The sequence below is a fragment of the Protomyctophum parallelum genome, assembly GCF_964188405.1.
Source record: "Protomyctophum parallelum genome assembly, chromosome: 17".
Lineage (NCBI taxonomy): Eukaryota > Metazoa > Chordata > Actinopteri > Myctophiformes > Myctophidae > Protomyctophum > Protomyctophum parallelum.
The window spans coordinates 23,535,751-23,553,968 of NC_139719.1; the positions used below are offsets into that span (position 1 = coordinate 23,535,751).

The window sequence follows — 18,218 nt, forward strand, 5'->3', positions numbered from 1 at the left end:
AGCCACACAAAATGTAGATGGCGGGATTATTAAACTATTAAACAATCGAGGGAGACTGGAGGTTAGAGGAACAGGCTTGTGATGTGATGGAAAGACCACCAGTTTGATTCTCCCATTTGGCTGGGGGGCTCTGAGTGAGAGAGTTGCACCTCTCCCCTCCGTTCACAACTTATATTTTACAGCTGAAGCCCTGTATTCTTCGTTTTACCGCAAACTAACTGATCAAGAAACTCACAATGCAGCTTTTACTTGTCGATCTGCTATTTTCGATTTTGGGGGAAAAAGTAATAATATAATGACATGATGACCAAAACAGGCATGTGCCCTTGACTTTAAGCAAGACCCTGAACTCCCACCAGCTTCAGCAGAGGTTTTTGCTCAGTGGCCAGTAGCATCGTGGCGGAGCCACACAGCTCCAGATGTGAGTGTGAATAATTCATACAAATGCAAGTACTGCCTTCAAGCCGAGTCCATGCATATGATCTCAGTCAATAGTCCTGGTTGAATATGTAACACACAACACAGTGACTTGGTGGCCTAAGCCACTTTGTTCAGTTGGCTTTGCGGAGGCTTTGTCGTCTGAACAGGATGCGCGGAAGTCTCCTCTTCCTCTGTAGTGAGTCAGAGATGTCAGGGACATTTCAACTTCACGGATGATTGCTTTTCTCAGAAGGACTCTCGTCCTCTGGCCCTTGGCCAGTAACAGCCATGCAACACATGCACAGGCTGAGCTGTAATGAATTGGGAGGGGGTCTGTGCACTGTGTGTAGCATATGTTAATGTGGAGAGTGGAGACGAGACCACAGATAATCTGTAGGGTATGGCAAATGCTGTATGCCCTCTCTCATTGACACATGGTACACACACACACACACGTACACGCTTGCGCGCGTACACACACACGTGCACACACAATCACACGTCGCCTCGTGTTTCCCTGCAGAGGACGAGAGGAGCGATGCGACAGTGCTGATGTCACTGCACCAAGTCACTCAACATCGGATAAGATCCGGAACAGTCCTCTGTGTGTGGACACACACATGCATGCACGCACGCTTGCTCGCACTCACTCACTCACTCACTCACTCACTCACTCACTCACTCACTCACTCACTCACTCACTCACTCACTCACTCACTCACTCACTCACTCACTCACTCACTCACTCACTCACTCACACACACACACACACACACACACACAGTCACACACAGTCACACACACACACACACACACACACACACACACACACACACACACAAAATATGTTAGGTGCTCATGAACACACATGCACACCTCGTCTCCATCCGTTAGAGTCCACTAGGGTGGTAGTAGATTAGGTAATGAATGTTGTTTTTTTGGTGTGTGTGTGTGTAATACGCTAACAACTGATCTGAGACCGTCCCTCTCGTACACACACCAATCTTGTATCTGAACTTAATGTGTCACTAGCACACCCTTGGCAGTCCCAAGCAGTTGGGCAGTTGGGGGTGACGGCGAAATGACAGGCATTGGGTCCCGTTGAAAGGCCTGATGGGAGATGACTCTCTGTCTTTGCCCTGGCAGGAGGAGTGCACCACTGCTGTCCTGGATTCACCTTTTTTCTTCAAGTTTGTTTTGCTTAAATAGACATTTTTGTTTGTGGTTCTCGAGACTATTAGTTCTCGAGATATATTGTAGTGTCTGGGACCAAAATAATAATAAGTCTCTCCTTCTCTGAGCCCTATAGGAGTCACTGAGGACAACAGCCCTAATAAATATCGACAAGCACTTATAGCAGCAAATAATCTGACCTGTGCCAATGCAAACGTTGCTATTATAGGAATTAAAAAGATCTTATACCGACAAATGACACGGCTGCTGCTCTATATGCTTTGACACAACAAGGTTTTAAAAGCTCTCGGTGACAGATAATGTGACATGCACTACCAAGAACTTTTACAGTACAGTATATGCATAAGAAAAGCACTTTCAAAGAAAGGTCAAAGCAGCGCAGCAGTGTACTGTCATATGAATTAGTAGAGTTCAGTTTAGTCTGTACCAGTACCAGATTATACTGTACAGTACTTCTGTTATCCTTAAGTGGTGTGAAATGGAACAGAAACTAGGTTTTAAATAAATGATGTACTTTTACTGAACCATGTAAAAGGTTTTCGGTCCTCGGGGGTATCTAGTTGGATCTTTTTCATGTCCTTATGTCACCAAGTACTACTCCTATGAGTCTCTCAATAGCATTAAACAGTAATTGGTGTCCTTATTCTTTAGTCATGTGGCCAATTCCCCCCATATGTATTAGTCATAGCCATAATGTGTAGTCAGCCACGTGTCTCCTCTGATACACATGGAGTCACCAGCCACTTAATTTCACCTGTGCCTATGAGAAGAGGGCATGAGGAACATGCTATTCTTAAATTCTTAAAAAAATGAAAAATAGCAAATAGCAATAGCTTAAATGTATAAAAAAATATTTAAAATATTTAAAAACATTAACAATATTTAAATATATATATATATATATATATATATATATATATATATATATATATATATATATATATACCTTTAGTCCAGCACCAGCAAAGAACTGGATGTGCCGAAGCCACCTGCTTTTTGAACACGCTGTTCTTCCCAGTTCCGCTCCGCTCCTGAACAGGTGTCCCGAACAACCTGTATAGCAGTCACTGTTTCAGCGTCAGAGAGAGACCGCATTCCCCTGTCGGAACGGGAACATAATATCTCTGTGAACCAATAGGATCCACCGCCGTGATCCCAGTGGCACCCGCCCCTCTAGACCAGAAATCACGCTGCCTGGCTGGGCCTGGCTACCGTGCTCCAGATTGTATGAACATGTTAAAATTGCAGGAGGCAACAGTCTGGCCACGCAAGACTACTGTCTCCATGGTGTTGGGGAGGAACTTTACCCCCTCCACCACCAGGATCTAGTTTGACCACTTGTCCTTTTCCTCGTGTTGGTATAGAGTGCAGCCTGATTTAAGGCTTCACGTGATGCTACATTACACTTTTCAGTTTGAAAACACCTTAACTTGTCCTTTTATTGTCTTGCATTTTGGTTGTTTGCGAGAAATAATTACATTTGCAATGGCACGCATGTACAGTATCATGTCAGCAATAGCTTGTGTCATACTTCCTTCCTTATCCCATGCTAACCCCTTTTGGTGTTAGCATCATGTCATGCTTTAGCTATTGAAAAATAGCAGATCTACAAGCTCATAGCATGGCGTGCTACGAGCTTGTAGGTCTGCTATTTTTGAAAAATCGAAGAACGACCGACATTGAAACATAGCTTTTTCAGAAAACTGTCGGGATGTAGAAGACATTTTTTTAATCTGATCTCAGGTCAAAATGGGTTATGTAACCACGTACACCCCCCCCCCCCCCCCCCCCCAGGTATAAGATGATCTCGGAGTTCACGTGGCCCAACCACGACCTGCCGTCGGACAAGGACGCGGTGAAGAGGCTCATGCAGGGCTGCGGCTTCGACAACGACGCGGCCTACGGCAAGACCAAGGTCTTCATCCGCACGCCGCGCACGCTCTTCAGCCTGGAGGAGCAGCGCGCCGACATGGTCCAAAGGATCGTCCTCTTCCTCCAGAAGGTGAGCGCCCCGTGCGTTATTATGTAACTCACACACTTCAACTGATTAGAAAGTGGCCTTGTCTGGCCTGATGTCAGTGGTGGGAAAAGTACTCAAATTCTTTACTTTTACCCATTTAGGCCTGACGTCAAAATTAAAAATAAATATTCAAAATAAATATTTTCACGATTTTTCAAAAATAGCAGACCTAAAAGCTCGTAGCGGGCCACTCTGTGGCGCGCTATGAGCTTGTAGATATGCTATTTTTCAATAGCTAAAGTATAACAGAATGCTTGAAACACCAAAAGGGGTTCCTGACAAAAATGGGTTAATCCATTATAGGCAGGAACCCCTTTCTGGACGGGAACCCCTCTTGGGGTTCTGTAGTGTACAGTATGTACAGTATTGAAAAATTAAAAAGAAAAAAATGGTGCTGCTATATAAATATTTTAAGTTTTTTAGAAAACTTAGGTCAGGATTTAGAAGGCGTTTTTAGAATTGGCCTCAGTCCAAAATGGGTTAAGTAAAAGTATCACTACTGCAATGTAGAACTACTAAGTAAAAGGAATTCGAAATGTTCTTGAGTAAAAGTACAAAGTTTTCAAATGTATAGAAATATTTAGAAAATAGCCAATCTACAAGCTCACAATGCGTCGCGATGCCACGCATTGTGAGCTTGTAGATCGGCCGAAATGTCTAAAGGGTTGAAGTGGTATAGTGTATGTTTTGTGATAATATTCAATCTAAAAATTAACTATAGTAACTAATGTTTTCTAATAAATGTAGTGGAGTAAAAGAACAATGTTTGGGCCCAGGCCGTAGCGTAACGGTCTGGGCACCGGACTGGTAATCCAGTCGCAGTGTGCCGCGGGTTCGACTCCCGGACCCGACACGGCCTTTACTGCATGTCATCCCCCCATCTCTCTCCCGTTTCCTGTCAGCCTACTGTCTGTCCCTTCAAAAATCAATAAAAGGCGTAAGCCGCAAAAAAATATCTTATAAAAAAAAAAAAAAAAAGAACAATGTTTGGATACGAGATTCAGTACTTAAGTTTGTACTAATTGCCTATATTTCATGAGCTGTGGTGGCTTGTTAGGCCTGTACTCTCTCAATTAGGGATTTTCCCAGCGGTTAATTTCACTGATGTGTACAACCTTTATTCAAATAGTTGCAAATGTATTCATTAAAAAACTGAGCACATGTATTTTTGATCTATAAGGGCAAACCTCATTTGAAAGAATATATTCAGAGTATATGACAGCCTTTTAAAATATATATAATATTAGAATTTTACACAGCTGTGCTACCAGTCTGTTTGAACGAATCTGGGTCAAATCAATTAACGGCCAAGCTACACCAGGCAATTTTGCGCGCGTGCGTATGCGTTTACTGCGCGCGTACAGTGCGTTTGGATAGGACCAATATATGTCAATGATACCAGCTACACCAGACGCACGGATACCGCGGGCCATCCTACGCGTGCTCTAAAAATAGGATTGGTTCTAATTTCTTTACGTGCGTATGCCCCCATGCGCGCGTATCTATATATCCTCCCGGAAGGTCCCGCACAAATCTGCCGCGCGCCACAGATCTGGTGTAGCCGGGGCATTTGGCACGCATACTTTGTGTGCGCAGTGCGCTTACGTCAAACGCACACATGCCCGGTGTAGCTTGGCCGTAAGCAGCAGTAACTACCTATAAGCTCCCCTATTCTCAATATTAAACCAAAAAGTCAAAAGACTTTGCCTGCTATGTATGTTTATCTTTTTATTTTGCACTAAAAAACATGCTCGACAGGAACTGTAACCAAATAATGGCCCGGTGCAAAAATAAATAACGGCCTACTGCAAATAGCAGCCTAGTTCCTTACTGTATAAACGACGGCATATAAACAGCCCGGGCTACCATTTGGAAAAATACGGTATACAAACATCGGCATCGGTGACTATCGGCTATCGGCTAGATTGTTTGTTGTAATATATATATATATATATATATATATATATATATATATATAAAATCTGCCTAACGATGATGTCACTGGTGGACGGGTTTCTGAACTGCTCACAGCCCTCCTATGAGAGACAGACTGAGTAGAAATAAATGACATTCTGACGGTGATAATGAAAAACACCACTCTGTCCCAAATATTCCTGTTAGCCACAGTTAGAGAATATTATTTTGTGACCTGATTTGGCTGATTATCATAGTGGCAAAGCCCTAGTCACATTCTCATTAACCAGCTCTTGTTCTGAATATAAACTGCCCTGAGGAATTGAACAAGTCAGCAGAATACATGTGAAAAGTCCCTGCGTTATTCAGCACAATCATTTAAACATGAGGCTTACGGTATTTTTGGAGTTGGAAGTTGAAGAGATGCTGGTACCCTAGTTTTGGCAGTGAAAAGGGCACAAAACATGTTTTCACTTGCCATCCAAGACTGGTAGCTTGGAAAGGTTGTATAGATACAAGATACAAGAAAAAAGACAATCTTTAAATCCCCAAAGTAGTAGATACTGTATACTGTAGTTACTGTAGTACACTACTGTGTAGTGTGAAAGAAAGCCCATGGTGTGTCTTGCTCTCGTCGGGACGAGTTTGTGCCCTGGTACAAATGTTTGAAACGTTTCGCCCTATAATGACGTGCCCAAAACAGGGACCCCACACATACCCAAACAGTCTGCAAACCGTCTGGCTAGGACTTTGTTTCCGACTGAAAACACTGCAGCCACTGTGCTGCATGTTGACTGAAAACACTGCAGCCACTGTGCTGCATGTTGACTGAAAACACTGCAGCCACTGTGCTGCATGTTGACTGAAAACACTGCAGCCACTGTGCTGCATGTTGACTGAAAACACTGCAGCCACTGTGCTGCATGTTGACTGAAAACACTGCAGCCACTGTGCTGCATGTTGACTGAAAACACTGCAGCCACTGTGCTGCATGTTGACTGAAAACACTGCAGCCACTGTGCTGCATGTTGACTGAAAACACTGCAGCCACTGTGCTGCATGTTGACTGAAAACACTGCAGCCACTGTGCTGCATGTTGACTGAAAACACTGCAGCCACTGTGCTGCATGTTGACTGAAAACACTGCAGCCACTGTGCTGCATGTTGACTGAAAACACTGCAGCCACTGTGCTGCATGTTGACTGAAAACACTGCAGCCACTGTGCTGCATGTTGACTGAAAACACTGCAGCCACTGTGCTGCATGTTGACTGAAAACACTGCAGCCACTGTGCTGCATGTTGACTGAAAACACTGCAGCCACTGTGCTGCATGTTGACTGAAAACACTGCAGCCACTGTGCTGCATGTTGCAGAACCTTCCTGTGTGTGAGGAAGAAAGGCAGAGCAGATGGTGTATTTTCTCTTATAGGTCCAGGTTAACACAGCAGCAGCCATGAGGGCACTGGATGAATCATATATGTCTTATCTTGAAAAATGGAATGGTATATTAATTCATTTGAAAAAATCCCAACGTTGACCTTGATTTGATGAAGTATAAAATGCATTCATACCCACATTTCCAAAAGGAGGTTCTGTATGTACTGTCCCTATACTGTATTATACTGTAGCCACATAGGTACTGTCCCTATACTGTATTTTACTGTAGCCACATAGGTACTGTCCCTATACTGTATTTTACTGTAGCCACATAGGTACTGTCCCTATACTGTATTATACTGTAGCCACATAGGTACTGTCCCTATACTGTATTATACTGTAGCCACATAGGTACTGTCCCTATACTGTATTATACTGTAGCCACATAGGTACTGTCCCTATACTGTATTATACTGTAGCCACATAGGTACTGTCCCTATACTGTATTTTACTGTAGCCACATAGGTACTGTCCCTATACTGTATTATACTGTAGCCACATAGGTACTGTCCCTATACTGTATTATACTGTAGCCACATAGGTACTGTCCCTATACTGTATTATACTGTAGCCACATAGGTACTGTCCCTATACTGTATTATACTGTAGCCACATAGGTACTGTCCCTATACTGTATTTTACTGTAGCCACATAGGTACTGTCCCTATACTGTATTATACTGTAGCCACATAGGTACTGTCCCTATACTGTATTATACTGTAGCCACATAGGTACTGTCCCTATACTGTATTATACTGTAGCCACATAGGTACTGTCCCTATACTGTATTATACTGTAGCCACATAGGTACTGTCCCTATACTGTATTATACTGTAGCCACATAGGTACTGTCCCTATACTGTATTATACTGTAGCCACATAGGTACTGTCCCTATACTGTATTATACTGTAGCCACATAGGTACTGTCCCTATACTGTATTATACTGTAGCCACATAGGTACTGTCCCTATACTGTATTATACTGTAGCCACATAGGTACTGTCCCTATAATTCAAAGGGCTTTATTGGCATGAGAAAACATACGTTTACATTGCCAAAGCAGAAAGAACAATACAACAATACAGCAATACAATCAAAACAAAAATTATGTACATTTGAAGGTCAGAATCTTCAATAGATCAAATTCTATGTACCAAGGTCACTCAATGCAGGTATAGTGCAGGAATATACACAATGATTAGTCTTTAGGGTGGTTGTGTCCCATTTGATATACTGTCCCTATACTGTATAAGCTCCTCTGTCATTTTGACAGTTTGATGATATCGAAGCAGAGAACACACAATGTCCTCATGCGTCATTGCAGCAGGACCGATATTTCATTGATTTCTTTGCATGCGTGTCGTGAACTGTACGACCATTGAACTCACAACATCTCTCGGCATTAGTTGGTAAGTAAACTCACTGTCAGACCTTTGGTCAGTGATCATCACGTTGCGCTCCTGTGACAACATGTCTGATAATAAGCCTGCAGAGCTAAACCTGATCTAACTGCTTGACGTACGGGAGGACGGGTTTGTGTGACAAGGGAACACCCACACCAGCTCCCTGTGCAAACCAGTAGGACGCTGCCAGCTGTCTCCCCTGACTCACGGCTAGGCGGATCAGATGTGGAAAAACGCCAATCTGTCAACAGCATGAATGTGTTTCTGTGCACGCTTCCTATAATCCGGGAGGCAGAAGATGGTGCCATGTAATGATGATAATAATGAATTGCATTTTTAAAACGCTTTTCCAAGTGCTCAAAGCGCTTTACAATGGTTCATTCATTCATACATTGGGAGGTGACGCGGCGAACAGTCGACGCCAGCGTCCTCACTTCCCACATTCACCCACCAATGGTGGCGAGCTCACACCGACCGACTCATTGGAGGCAATGTAGGGTTCAGTGTCTTGCCCAAGGACACTTCGACATGTGGACAGGAGCCGGGATTCGAACCGCCGACCCAGGGATCATTGGACGACCTGCTCTACCTCCTGAGCCACAGCCGCCCCAAGGGTTAGTAGTACTACTGTGTCTCTTGCCACTTGCTAGATGTGTAAGGAGCAGCTTTCACAATATGACAGACGCATACGTTTTTCCCCAACTTGTTATTACATTAAATGCATACGAGCAGATTTCCTCAAGCTTGCCTTGCATTCAGCCATCTCTCTCTCTCCCTGGGGGAATGGCTGCAGTCTGCGGCTCCCAGACATGAAATGTTTATACGCTGCCGAATTCACTTCTACAGCACGGGGATTGATTAGCTGACCTCCCCATATTGATCAACATGGCCTTGTGTGGGCCGTCCCAGCAGACATGCTCGACTCGTGTTCTCCCCCATGGGGAAATCCTATCTAACTCTAGGCATCTCCAGTCACGAATACGGACTGTCTTTGAAAACCAAGCATAAAGCCCAGAGGGAATCACAGCTCTCCTCCGATACCGAAGCTAACATCACCGGCCACGAGAACGTTTAGAATTGGAGGCCTTCTGGAAGGCTCATTTAATCTTGACCTCTGTCAATGTCAGTGCTGTGAACAGGCACGCCCGGCAGGGCATAGCACACATACAGTATGCAGAAACGGTGCGGAACAGCAGTCTCTCGCACACAGACACGTGCGCGACCACATACGCATGCACACAAACGCACACACAATCAATTGGAGTCCATATTTGTCTCCCTATCCCACACACACGCGCACACACGCACACACCCACGCCCACTCAGTTGGTGCTAAACAATCCCCTTATCAGCACCTGGCACACCATCCTCATGCCAGCCAGGGGCCCCTGTTGCCAGGGGTGTCAGTGCTTCTGCCAGGGGGGCCCAGACACACGTCGTTGCCACCCCACCGTTAGCCCTGTGCGGTTCATAATACTATCACTGTGTCTCATCAAACAAGGAGAGGGAACATTCAGTCACTTCCTGAACTCGCTTCTCTCTACAGGGATATAAGTGGCCCCTCGTAGCGCTACTGTCGCATTAAAAAAAGCTTCCACTCTTCCCCATGGCTGCAAGAAGGGTACACTGTGTGCTTTCTGTCCGTACCCCCCCCCCCCAACTACTACCCAGCCCCCCTTTATTACCCCCTTAAATGAGTATAACGTCTGCTTCTTTTGAGGAGGCGCAGGAAGGGGCTGATACGAAGATGGGAGGAGGTGGGTGGGTGGTGACGGGACGGGACGGGGAGACTCGTTTGCAGTTCTATTTCATGCCGTCTTTTTCCCCAGCTTCTCTCTAAAATGCACTATTTTAATAATTAAATAAAATGAATCCAACCAGATCGGCGCAGGCAAAACCTGGAAATGCCGTATTAGAAGAAATGACTCTGCCTGGTAAATTCAGGGTACATTGCGTTATTAAAATGGCACAAAGTGCATTTTAGAGAGAAGCTGGGGACCTGAGATGCTTCCCAGCTTCAAGAATATACTTTTACCAAGGTCTAGCAGGCTTTGTGTCGGTGAGTTACGTTGTTTTGTTTATTTGCTGGGAATTGTAAACACTTGCACGGGAGTGAGAATATCACCAGAGGGCTGCGGAAGGGACTTCCACAGGGCATCAGAGAGAGGCACTGGACCAGGGCTAGGGGGGGTGTGTGACTACTGGCCAATCACAGCCAATCCTACAGGCAGCAGTCAGCCTGTCGCTCCGTGTTGAAAGTGAAAGTAAAAGAGCCCCTTTTTCTGTAGCTAGAGAGGTACCCGTGGGGCCTCTACGGCGGTGCCCGTTGGGCGCTGGCCTACTTGGAATGATGCAAGTTGGAAATGATATTATGTCTGTGTCCCTTTTATGCCCCGACGTCAGAATGATGTCAGATTTCTCTATGTGTCTCTCTGTGTCCCTTTATTCCTATATATGGGGTTCTGTGTCAGACATGCCCAAATATGGAGTGTTGGGATGTCAGAACAGGCCAGCTTGTGGAGCTCTGTGTCAGACATGCCCAAATATGGAGTGTTGTTGTGAGGTCAGAACTTTCGGGATCGAAAATGGAACGGGTGGAGGCTCAGATGCGGAAGATAAAACAAAAGCAAAAATCCAAAAGGCACAGAAGTACACAAAAGGCAAAAAAATTAATAAACCACAGTGTTTTACCAAAATCAGGCTATAGTCTAGTAGCTACAATGTCCCATAAAAACAAAATGACGAACACTAGAAAGTGAACCTGTAAAGACATGTGTTGGACATGTAAAGAAATCCTACCTGTGTAATGTACACAGGTAGGATGTGTACATTACATCAGACTATACTCTAGTCTATACAGCAAACAATAGCATGCATATACTGTAACTGCTTTGGAAATACAGCAGCATCAAGAACAGCATGCATATACTGTACAGTGGCTCTATGAATATAGCAGCATCAACAGCAGCCTGTCAAGTGGAATACAGAAGCAACAGCGATTCCCCCAATCATCATAACCTGGTGGAAGAGTTGAAAGACACGAACGCAGATATGCCATACATACATTATACATCACCCCTCCCCCGACCGCCTCTCAATGTCTAAAATGAATATTTCATCAATCAAACAGAGTCTGTCCTCCTCGGTGCTATAGGCAGACCTGGGACAGTGACGGGGGAGGAAAGTGCCCCCTGTGTATTACGGGCGCTTCTCAACCCATTGCATGGTCTGTAAAGCTTTTTTATCCGGCATAGAGAACGCTATACGGTGTTTTCACGCCGCAGGACCAATTAAGGGTTGCGATCGCCCGAGCTAACTGCAAAAGGGTTAGAAGACAAGTAAAGAGCTGTTTGATCATCTGACAAGCTATGCCGGATAAATAATCGTTGTTTTGGAAGTGGTATTAATAATGAATTGTCCCCTATTTGGTCCCTGCCATCTCTTGCAGACTTTAGTGCTGGGGCCAGAGAGCTGGCTGGCCCTCCTGTCTGTCTGTCTATCTGTCTGGCTTGCCCAGCCATCCAGAAGTGATCCGTCTCCTGCCAGAACTCGGCAGAGACAGGAGAGCCCTAAGCCTCTGATCTCTGCTGAACCCGTCAAGATGTGTTAGTTACCGTTGGACTCCCCGACCGGCAGACAACACCTCAGTAGTGTCACCTGTGCTACGTTGAATCTACGGAGTTCATTTGATTTTGGCATCGCGGCTGTTTTTAAAGGTTGAGAAATTCTGTGTCTGTCTGTGCGCGCGGGGACCGTTTTTATTATGAAAAATGCATTTGTCAACTTTGATTGTGCACTGCCCTTTGTATTCATGCCCTACCTTTTGAGGCCATTATGTTTTCCTCATTTCACTCAATTTGCACCAAGGCCATTTGAATATTCACCTTCACCTTCAGTTGTGTAACCAATTTTTCTGGTCCTCAAGTCAAGTCTAGTTGTCCATGTCCAACATCACATTCTTTCATGTTGAACACAAAACTCAATGCGTTTTAGTCTGGGACTTCTGACAAATTATTTGTGTTCCTTAGAGAGAAACTGCAGCTTCTGTTTTTCCTTTTGATCTCAGTGTTGAAACAATGCCAGCCCATAACCTAAGTATATCCCCCCCTTAAGTCAACAGTTATACCAACAGGGCTCTCTCTCTCTCCATGGCAACCGAGGTATAATACGGTATGGCTCATGGACGGTGCGACGCTTTCCTCCCATTTGACCTTCACTTGCCATTCTGAGACTCCCCTCTCTGTCTTTGATTGCTTGCTGTTACGGATGGATAGTGATCTCATTGGTTTTTATTGTTAAACAAGGAAATCAAGAGATGTTATTCATTGATGCGCAGTCAAATCTTCAGTGGTACAATCTTCAAGTTGGATTTGGATTTTATTTTGCACCTCCTATGACCGTGTTTAAATTGATAGCCGACTCACAACCTCACGACCATGTTTGCGAAGCAATATGCGCTGTGAACCGAAACACATAAATTAAGCAATACTCTCCCAATCTATTATCCCTAATTAGGCTATATCATCATATGCCTGTATCATCCCAGCACAGTATACCCCCCGAGACACGCTTTTGAAATGAGTCAAAGATTACGTGCTGGAATCCTGGGCGGAGGAAGTGTCAGGGTGTCGTCAGCAGTTACAGCCCTTAAGCGCAGTAATGTCAACTGGCGTCGTGCCGCACACCACCGGCACTATACAGTATATTGATTTATGCTAATAACCGCTGGGCCGTGCCTCGACCCACTGCGTCCCCTGCGACGAGAGCCTGCGGTCACAGCACGCGGCGGCCTTACAGAATTGTGTCACACACACACACGGTGGGCGTGATTACCGCCTCCCCCTCACCCACCCTGCGTATCAGCCATGTCGCCACAAACCCCGGCATACCCCGGAGGAGGTGGACATCAAGCCGCCCAGGGCAGGCAGCACATGAAGACTGCACTGAAGTGTGTCATTAAGGCCTCAGACCAGCCTGTGTGTCTGCCTGCTCGTGTCGGAATGGAATTCGGCGTTGTTTTTTGACAGCAAATGTTGATTTTAGTTTTAGTCGCATAGTCTCTTGAATAGTTTTCGTTTAGTTTTAGTCACATTTTAGTCACCTGGGATGTTTTCACGTTAGTCTAGTTTCGTGTTAGTCTAGTCGTAATGACGGATTTTACACTGAAAATAGCAGATCTACAAGCTCACAATGCGTCGCAGCGCGACATGTTGTGAGCTTGTAGATCGGCTAATTTCAGCATGCAACCAAGTGTTAAAGGACTTATACTGGATCTCTAGTCCACATGGTCTCTGTCCACATTTTAGTCTAGTTTTTTATTTGTTGACGAAATTGTCAGTACATTTACTCTTAGTTTTAGTCATCATGGCTTAGTTTTCATTTACTTTCCAGTGGAAAAAGGTAGTCGACGGACATGTTTGTCTTAGTTTTATAGTCGACGAAATCAACACTGAATGGAATGTTGATTTGTGGGCTTGTTGGGGTTGTTCATCGCATGTTCATTCTCTTAACTGCTAAGCAACAACTCCTCCCTCCTAGGTGAAACATTCAGTAGCCAATAATGGCCCCTGTCCGTTCTGTGTCCTGCTTTGTTGTTCAGCACCTCGACCCGAAGCCCTGTAGAGCTGTCCCAAAAGCAGACCCTTCCTTCCCTTTTGTCCTGGCATGTGTGTGTGTGTGTGTGTGATTTGTGGAGGCTTTTAATACCCAGCATGCATTTCAAAAGCAGCCCACCGCCCCCCCGACACGGCAATCTGTCCCACTTTGTCGAGGCGAGAGATCCCCAATCTGGCTTTGATGAGCTCGTAAATCCTGGCCTCCTGGAGCGCCGCTGAGCCGAGGCTCCATGATGGGTACAGTCTCTAAAAGGATCATCAGATGGCTTTATTGGCCGGGAGGAGTGCAGCCTGACCCAACATGGGGTCTTGTTATTGGCCTGATTTATCCAACGTCCCCCGAGTGTCGTAGCACTATACGCTTAACCACCGCCACCACCACCACCTTATCAGCCCGTCTGCATCCCCGTTTAACCATTGGAACGTAGTTAAGGTGTGTTTATGTATGAGCGTGGGCCGTGCACGCACACACACGCACACACACACAAAATTCCACACTCCTTCCCCCAGATTCTGTCTGTCAAACATCCTAATGAGTCTCCTAAGGCAACGGAGAGCCAGATGATGTCTGAGCTTATATCCGATTCAGTGTCGCTTTCTGCGCTTTTACGTTCAACCTCTGACCCCGCCTCCCATCATTTGCATATGCTAATTGATGATTAAGTGCCGTAGATAAACAAAGCTCTCACGTGCCTTATATCCGTGCGTGACGCGAGGCCCTGCTTTAGCTTACCATGCTGCTAGGCTAATTCAGGGAGCTAGTCATCCTGACTGAAATATCACTGTACTGTATGTCACTCGTATGTCTGGACATACTGTGTGGAATGGGACTGTGTGTGTGTGTGTGTGTGTGTGTGTGTGTGTGTGTGTGTGTGTGTGCGTGCGAGTGCGTGCGAGTGCGTGCGTGCGTGCGTGCGTGCGTGCGTGCGTTCTTTGCATGTGTGCGTGCTGGGTGTGGGTGAGAGTGTGTGTGCATCGTGCATCCGTGCGTACAGAGATTCTTTCAGCATTATTGCTTGTGCTATTATTGGCTTTTCTCTGCTCTCATCTCCTTTTCCTTCACCCTGCAGTAATGTTTAGTTCATTACATGATATCTTAGAAGTTCAACTTCTAGGCACGACTGGATCAAATAGTATTTGCTTTGCAGATTATAAGGGGGGGGTGTTTAAATCTGTTTTTGGATATACTACTGCAGGAAAATCTGTGAACTGAATTTTGGTCAGAATTGTATTGAGAGGATTAGGATAGCCCCTTTTCAGAGGGGGTCCTACTGTATGCACAGATACAACATTACATACAGTGCAGTTACCCAATAGAGCTGTGGTTCCCAAAGTGGGGTCCTTGAGGGAGTTCCAGGGGGTCCCCAGCTACATGACAATTTGGAACCAAATGGACCCTTTTGGGTCTGTAACTCTGAGAGTGTACAAATGGAACCAAATGGACCCTCACGCTCACGGGTCCATTTGTACACTCTCTAAGTTAAATTAACATTGATTTTGCAATATAAATTGGGGGTCCCAGAGATTGAAATGCCATTAAATGGGGGCCCATAGACTGTTTGCATGTCAAACTGGGGGTCCTTGAAATTAAACGGGTTGAGAATCACTGCTAGAGCCGTAATACAAAATCTTTTATTATGGGGGGTCCCTGGCATATCTCTTCAAATGGGGGTCCACGCGGGCTGATACGTGTCAATTTGGGGGTCCTTGACATGAAAAAGTTTGGGAACCACTGCAATAGACAGTACAGTGAGTACACAATAGAATAGACCATACATGTACAGATAGACAGTTAGCTTTCTCATCCTCTCCCACCCACTCCCCCCTCTTTTTGGACATATAAATTGTGAGTACACAACAACAATGTGCACTTACTGTATTACCGGTAGTAGGTTTATTAACCCAGTTCCAAAGTATTTAGCAAATACTGTATGAGTTCTGATTCAGTCAAATGATCTTTTCTGCTGATTAGATCCCACTTGAGGTGATCTATGTAAATTTGCCCTCATTGCTGCTTATTGGAAATTAGTCGAATCAGTGAATTAGACTTTTCTTCACATGCAATTTAGAGCCAGACTGATCTATCGGTCTGGCTCCATTATATTTGGATGGAATATAATGTAGAAAAGGATCATTTAAAAATGGTTCTACTGTGTTAGTTATTGCGACTCGCCCTCAGGCGTCTTACTGGTCTATTAATATTACATTCCAAGTGAATTGTACTCATTCTTTGCACTGGCCATTTTGGGTCAGAATTTGTTATTCCCTAACATCAGTTTTGGCATTGTTCCCAAAAATCCAGTATCAGTCAGGCTCTGATGCAATTACTAATTACCTGCGAGCTGCGGGAATGAAGGTCACTTTGAACAAGACATTAATAATAAAGTAACGTTTGGCTGATGGACTATATTGTCTACAAGCCAAAATACCGTTCAGCAATCTAACATTCACAAGCATTCTTTATGACCATGTTTGACCCTTGACAAAATCAAGAACGTATTTTCAGTAAATGGATGACTCATTCCAACAACAAAGCAATGAAATGGAGAATCATGAATCACCTAAAATAAAGGTAGAAATGATGGAAATTAGCCTACATACCTTTTGTTTTTTGCCTATATATACACAACATGTTCACTCAAATTATGGACAATTGCTCGAGGAAAACGGTGAAGGCAACTGAAAGGCAGTCACATTGTCATGAAAATGTCTCTGTCTGTGTACTTAATTCAAGCCCTTCCACTCATGTGATCTCCCTGACTCCATCACCTCATATGAATGCCTGCTTCTAAAACCTCCTTGGATGTGAGCGAGGTGCATGCGGCTCTACATCATCCAACATTCATTTGAATGTATTTGATTTTTTTTTTTTTTTTTTTGCCTAGTTAATGCTAAGACTCCAAGACAATCCAAGTCCAGTCACTGCTAATTCATCTTTGTGTATATATACTCTCGAGACGAGACGCATCCTTTTGTAACTCCTTTCGTAACTCCTTTTGTAACTCTTAAACACTCCGGATTTCACTGTGTGTACCTTAATAGCCATGCATGTTATCCGGGGGGGGGGGGGTTGATTAGACCAATGAATATGTATTGGTCCCTCGCTTGTTCCATTTCATCCATTATGAATGAGCCACCCGGGGCATCACGGAGAGCCAGGTCATCGGTCGGAAAACACTTCTCACAATCTCTTAGAGGAGCAATCACGGCGGATCGAAAGCGCGGTTTGCAGTCCCCCTGAGTAGCTATCGATAGCACTCGGAGGGCAACGAGATATACAAAATAAATCACTTGGATTTGATTGGGAGGAAGCTGTGTTGAAAACAACAATGAGTCATCCTCGTCTGTCCTCTCCGTCTCTCCATTGGCCACGGGCCAAGCAGCAGGTGCCCCCTTCTTTGACTGTTGTCAACAAAACTCTTCAATGTTCAACGTTATTATAGCAGGAACCATACTAATAAGGAATAGGATTTGTCAGTGGAATAATGCACTGTGTGGAGGACGCATGTTACACAGTTTAAATAAGCATTCCTATTCTGAGACGATACCTGTACCTGTACCACTGGGCATTTCGCTCATGTCTAAACTGTTTTACGGCTTAGATTAGACTGCCTGTCTGTCTGGCTGGTCGCCTGGTGATCCTACATTGATCTCAGTGGTACCGGGCCTGTGGAGGAGGAGACCAGCACTGTGTCAGAGGTGATCCAACATTGATCTAAGTGGTACCGGGCCTGTGGAGGAGGAGACCAGCACTGTGTCAGAGGTGATCCAACATGGATCTCAGTGGTACCGGGCCTGTGGAGGAGGAAACCAGCACTGTGTCAGAGGTGATCCAACATTGATCTCAGTGGTACCGGGCCTGTGGAGGAGGAGACCAGCACTGTGTCAGAGGTGATCCAACATTGATCTCAGTGGTACCGGGCCTGTGGAGGAGGAGACCAGCACTGTGTCAGAGAGCTCACCGGACATGCCCCTGCCCTGCGGGTGCTGTGCTTTGAACTGGATCATTCAATTACACGGAGCACAGCACTGGAGCCAGTGCTATACCACTAAATTGTTCACAACTGACATTACCAAAAAAGCAGAACTTTTTTCAGTAACTTCAAAAATCTAAGAAATTCCATGAATTAGATGAAAATAAGTAGTGAAAACAGCCGATCTACAAGCTCACAACGCTTGTGAGCTATTTTCACTCATTTGGGCTAAACCGTTT

The 18,218-nt window shown here is 44.9% G+C and overlaps 1 protein-coding gene across 2 annotated transcripts in view; it reads left to right on the top strand.

Annotated features, from left to right (window-relative positions):
- The window catches only part of myo1d (myosin 1D), a 137,960-nt gene that overhangs the window by 67,375 nt on the left and 52,367 nt on the right, over window positions 1–18,218 (top strand). For both annotated transcript variants that reach the window (XM_083787987.1, XM_083787988.1), the window contains exon 16: window positions 3,409–3,616. In XM_083787987.1, the coding sequence (XP_083644113.1) occupies window positions 3,409–3,616 (208 nt within the window). The remainder of the gene's footprint in view (window positions 1–3,408; window positions 3,617–18,218) is intronic.